The sequence below is a fragment of the Raphanus sativus genome, chromosome 4, assembly GCF_000801105.2.
Source record: "Raphanus sativus cultivar WK10039 chromosome 4, ASM80110v3, whole genome shotgun sequence".
Taxonomy (NCBI): Eukaryota; Viridiplantae; Streptophyta; class Magnoliopsida; order Brassicales; family Brassicaceae; genus Raphanus; species Raphanus sativus.
The window spans coordinates 41889578-41895469 of NC_079514.1; the positions used below are offsets into that span (position 1 = coordinate 41889578).

Consider the following 5892-nt stretch of genomic DNA (forward strand, 5'->3'; position numbering starts at 1 on the left):
AATCAGAAATAATATAATATCATATTTTAATACACAAAATCATAGAGAATATTACATAGTAATCAAAACTAAAATTTCTTTTTTAAATGTCGTGCTCTTTCCTTTAGTTTAAACTATTTCCTATATTTGTGCTAACTAATAAATATTATTCTATAACCTAAACAACCTACCATTCATGTAGGAGTCACGTATATTTCCAAATAATATTAGTTTTTATCTCTTTACTTAACAGAAAAAAATATCAGATAGACTGGACAAAAAAACTCAAACCCGGAGAGCCGAACAGATGAAATAGTATCAAATATGCACCGAAATTGGTTAAATATTTGCATAAGTTCAAAATTTTAGTATCTAGAAAAATGTAACCGAACCCGACTCGAACCGAAGTATATTAAAACATTTAAAATATATATAAATTTTAAAATAACGGGTTATCCAAACCTAAATCGAACCCACAAAGATCCAAACCGAACTCAGACCAAAATTTATAAATTCCTAAATGGGAATGGAATCTTTAGTACCAAAAATCCAAAACCCGAATAGACCCGAACCAAATTCAAATAGGTACCCGAACAACCCCTCCCCCTCATAATATATTCCTTCCTTATTTTGAATAATATGACTTTTTTGCTTTATTTCTATGGAATAAATTGCCTACAAATTTTTTATTTCTTCACAAATGGTATAACTAAACTATCAATTTTTAATATCATACTAAATCATATTTGTCTATTTTTCCTACTGTATATTTTAGAATGCTGGTTTTCTAGATATTTTGTACATAAATCTAATCACACAAATTTTGGATTTGTGTTTATGATGCCCAATAAATATCGGTCATATAGTTTACGGTACAATGCAAAAAGTATATTTGATGTAATTAAATGCATCGTTATCTTTCAAAATGTTGTATTAGTGCACACATTGCAAATCATTGATTTGTATAACATTTACTACAAATAAAGATAAAAATAAAAATTGACATCCGCTCGATCGAGCGGATCAAAATCTAGTAATAATTTAATTGGAATGCGAACAATACATCGTGACAACAAAAAGAAAAAGAGGAGAATCAGAAACTGAGGTGCACGTAGTAACTAACAGTCACGAGTGATACAGAACAACGGAAGCCATGTGCTCGTCTGACATATTGTTTTGTCCTAAAACTATACACATGAGTCCTACGGGGGTCCCCCATCATTCGTATTGCTAGCCAACATATCTAATACCGTCCTCTTTTTCTATATCTATGGGCTACTTTTAAGCCCATTGCAATCTAGCAGACTAGCACATTCTCATTTTCAGCTGCAGTCTCTTTTGAGTTGAGCCTCAAAAAAAAAATTTGGCACAATTTGTCCAACTCTTCCAAAAACTCTAAATATAATTTGACGAAAAGACATTAATATAATTTGTGAGACCACTGAATACTAAACCCTAAAAATTAATCACAAAAATTGAACTCAAATCTAAATAAAAACTTTAAACTTTTTTAATAAATACTACTTTGAGATTTTTTTCTTAAATGTTATTTCTTAGACAATAATATATTTTACTGCTACCGTATATATGTAGTTTTCCTAATTCTCTAAAAGTTTCAGTTAAATATTAATATAATTTGATAACAAAAAATATATTAAAAAACTGTAAGAGATTTAAAAATTAAAAAACTTTAACAAGGATGGTGATGTAACTTTTTATTTTATAAAATCCAATTCCAAACCCAATCACAAACAAAACTATAATCTAGAATTTACTCATTCTTATTTTCTTACAATTTATAATGATCCAAGGTCGTGTATCTAACAAGCAACTCGGTATTGTATCAGGAGTATTTTTTTAGTATTTTTTTTTGTTTCCCTTGTAACTCATCAATCCTATAGCTTCTTCCGCGTTCTCGTGACTGCTCAAATACAAGGCCCGTTTTCGGATCAACGCTTCGTGTTTTTTCCAGAGCTACTTATAGGTTTGGCTGCTGCACTTTTAGATATGTCGGAAACAATCAAGACATGCAATAACATAACTGTGAAGCAAATGAATGATGAGGAAAAACGTTGTTTTACCCGTGAAAGCAGAGGATCATCAAAGACGGTAAAAGGATAATTTAACGTCTCAGAAGAAGGCCAGTTTCCTCCAAACTGAGGCCTATAAGAAGCTTCCAAGATCTGGCTAACGTAGTAATCCGCAGGACTTCCTAATAGGTTCCACTCAGCTAGTTGCTGAAGCTTTGGATCATTTAGGAAACTGAGGTTGCTGTATTGCAGATTTGGATCAACCAAAGGCCCGGGATTGCCACCGGTTTCTACTTTTGGTGTTTTGAAATCTGAGCTTTTACCAAACAATCCGGAGTAACTCTCAAGAGATGAACTTGCGGAGCACGTTAGGTCCTTATAGGTATGATAAAACTGAAGATTAGGGTCTTCTTCTTTTATAGGAGCATTCATGTTTTCATCTGTACGAACCCATGAGAAATTCTCAAGCTGTTGCTCTATATCAATTCCAAAATCCAGATCTATGTCACTCTGCAGCTGCATAAACACAATGTGTGTGCTTAAGTACATAATTATCCAAAAGATGGTATTTAATGTTCAAAACTGAATCTCTACCTCGTTTTTGCATTCATTGGACATAAGTTGCTGCTGCTGTTGCTGATGGTGCAGCATGTTCTCCTATAGTTCCCAATATGATGCATTACTTTGATGAAATGAAACCTTAGGTAGTTATTTGGGATATCGATTTATACCTTATGAACACGGATTTGATACAAAGACTGTCTTACTGAATTTTCTAGTTGCTGCAAATCATCTATGCTGTCAACCTTCTCTACCTCAGTCCAATAGCTATATCGTAAAACCATAAAATATAACTAATAAATGAGATAACAAAGGAACATTTAGGTGAAAGTGTATATATATGATCTTGGCACCTTAGTCTTGTGTGTATTTCTGATAAGTGTGTTTGTAGAAACCTAACTTGTTCGCTTAGAACCTGAAAGTTCCCGGTTGCGAAAAAAATAAAAACAACTTTGAAATAGGAGATATTTCAGCATCATCGTAGTAAACTAGTGGTACATACCTCAATTGTTGGTTTACTGAAAAGATTAAAAAAAAAACAAGTTACTTCAGTAGAACACAACAACACCAAACTGAAACTTAGATTCTTGATATATGCAATAATAATAATACACACCTTCTTTCTAGAAATTCCGATATATTTACATCATGGTCAAGCTTCATAAATGTTTTCTTCAAGGCCTGAGTAAAAGGAGTAGTATCAGTGGATAGAAGAGAAAGAGACTAAACAGAGCTACACAAAAACTACTTACTTCAAGATTATCCAACTTCCTCTTTGCCCTTTCTTGCGGAGCAAGTTGAGCAAACTTAGCAATGACTTCTCCAATGCTAAAACAAACCCCCCAAAACAGAACATTGTCAAAAGAAAAATATAAAACAGAAACATGTTTAAACATAATATTTGTTACTTAGAAAGAATCATCAGACCTGTGTTTTCCGCAGCACAGCGAAGGCTTTCCTGCGGGAGAGAACATGAGAAGCACAACATCTATGTCGCATAAGATGGACAACTCTTTAGCCTTTTTCATTATCCCATTTTTCCTTTTGCAATACGTAGCTTGTCGTGCATTAATGCTATCTAGTTTCTTTATCTTTAACTTCACTCGGCCCATCCTGCATAACTTTAGACCAATCAAATGCTAATAACAGAACAACCTTGTCCCAACATGAAACTCATACGAACAAACCCATTTTGAAACCAACAGTGAAGCAAATGTAATAACCATTTCAAAATTTTCGTCAATAAAACAAGTAAGTTACCAATTTTAGGAAAACCCATAAGAAGAAAGATTAAAATATGGAAATAAAAAGCAAACCTATCAAAAACAGGCAGAGAAAACTTACCTAATTTAAGAAGAAAAACTTTCCTTTGATTCAGATGCTGAGACAAGAAAAGGAAAACACTTTCCTTATGAGGAAGAAAGAAGATAAGCTTAAGGGAGGAAGAAGGATCGTGAAGGAGAGAGAAGAAATAGGTTTGCGATTGAGACGACAGGTGTGACCGCTATAATCGGAGGTTAGGGTTTGAATTGAAAGCTTGAGAATAGGAGACTTTGGGATCGTCCCATTAGTTTTATTCTCTCTCTTTTGCTTCGCAGAACAGAAACAACGAATTACCCGCTTATCTTACTGGACCACTCATTTGGGCTAACCACCAAAATAACCGGTAACCAAATAAGGCCAACGTGATGAGTAACCGAATAAGGCCAACGTGTCAATTTCTCCACTCGCTCGAGGCGACGACGGTGCCGTGACGAGTAAGGTAATCACGGTCCACACGTGTTAGTAGCCAAGACCTTTGTTTCTTTCCTATATTTTTGTTTACCATCCTTGTTTTACATTTTCTGGATCGATCGACGAGACCGACCCAAATAACTACAATGATTTAAAAAATGCAAACATATATAAGCGAATTCCAGTTAAGAAATAGCAACTTGATCACTTGGCTATCTCACTATTTTACATACCATCACATTTTATTTAAACAATGAGTGATTTCACTACCTATTTCTAAATGTACAGAATTTTCTTTATTTATTTCCTTTTACTGATTTTGGCTCGTTATATGGCTATCTACCAATGTAGCTCTAAGATAACCTGGTGGTCTGGCGTGGCTGGCATTTTGAGGTTGAAAAATATAGGCCTCTGTGTTCGCTTATCAGGGTTTTTAGGTGGGTTCCTTCAGGCTTGTCGTCAAGGCCTTGTTCTAGCGTGATTTTTGTATGGCATGCACTATCCTGTTGTGTAGTCTGTGTTAGGCTCCTGTCAGTAATCAATAGTGTTTATCTATTTAATTGGTTCAATCAATTCAAAATGCTGAGGAATAAAAAGCTCTACAATAAGCTGGTGGTAAGTTTTTTCCACATACATGTTTTATTTACAAGAATTAATACGTTCTGATATCTAAAAAATTGCATTGTATTTTATAAAAATATTTTTTTTTGTAACTGTATTTTATAAAACTATTGTACAAAAGAATTGATTTCTTTGTGGTACCGGTTTAGAAATTTATATGGAGTGTTTCTTTTTTTTGTAAAGGATATTTATATGGAGTGTTAAAAAATAATTTTCTACAACTGATTCCAAATGGAGGAGATTATGACCCAAAAAAAACAAAAGTCTTATGGTCTTAAAAAATATTTTGTTATCTTTAAACCTGTTCCATCCAAGAAGTTATCGTAACAAGTAGGAGCCGCGTAATAGGCTAATGGACCGGGTTACCGAGAGGATAATATAAGTTGGACTAGTGATTTGAGTTCGTTTGGTGAGGTTTAATTTTTCTTTTCCTTTTTTTTTGGTGAGGTTTAAATTGAGTGGAATATTTAATGAATGGCAAGATATTTTAGTGATTATTACAAAAATTTATTGTGATCGATCTGAGAATAAGGGCAACGGAGCTATATCTATATTAATAAAAGAGAAGTACACATATAGAATGCCTCTTAGTTTTCAGTGTTATTTACATTTCCATGCCATGCCACTGACATTAAATAATATTTCTTATTTTAATGCTGTCTTTTTCACTTTGATTAATGTGTTTTCCAAAATTAAATTTGAATTAAATACACAATTAAATAATACTTCATATTTTAATGCTTTGTCTTTTCCACTTACATTAATGTGTTTTCTAAAATTAAGTACACTTCATTAACTTCTCAATTAAATCAATGTCAAATTCAAAAAATACATTTTTTGACAAACAATTCATGGAAATTATAATATCAACTCTTTATTGAACAAATCTGAACGAAAAAAATATTACCAAATTTGAATCGAAATTAGATAATATCCAAACGGATTTACCATTTTGGTATCTAAATAA

The 5892-nt window shown here is 32.8% G+C and overlaps 1 protein-coding gene across 1 annotated transcript; it reads right to left on the bottom strand.

The window, feature by feature from the left end:
* Positions 1-1686: 1686 nt before the first annotated feature.
* LOC108826321 (agamous-like MADS-box protein AGL30) lies at positions 1687-4196 on the bottom strand. Its single transcript, XM_018599703.2, has 10 exons — positions 3915-4196; positions 3498-3683; positions 3323-3398; positions 3187-3251; positions 3073-3088; positions 2924-2985; positions 2741-2837; positions 2604-2666; positions 2061-2525; positions 1687-1977 (listed from the first exon to the last, which is right to left on the bottom strand). Exons 2-10 carry the CDS (start codon positions 3680-3682, stop codon positions 1954-1956), a joined length of 1053 nt encoding a protein of 350 aa, XP_018455205.1. The 5' UTR covers position 3683; positions 3915-4196; the 3' UTR covers positions 1687-1953.
* Between the last annotated feature and the right edge of the window lie 1696 nt (positions 4197-5892).

Coding starts and splice junctions, on each gene's coding strand:
- LOC108826321 (XM_018599703.2), bottom strand. CDS start 3,682: ATGGGCCGAGTGAAGTTAAAGATAAAGAAACTAGATAGCATTAATGCA. Junction 2,838..2,923: donor GAAATACACACAAGACTAAG/GTGCCAAGATCA, acceptor TTTACGATATAG/CTATTGGACTGAGGTAGAGA. Junction 2,526..2,603: donor CCAATGAATGCAAAAACGAG/GTAGAGATTCAG, acceptor GTGTTTATGCAG/CTGCAGAGTGACATAGATCT.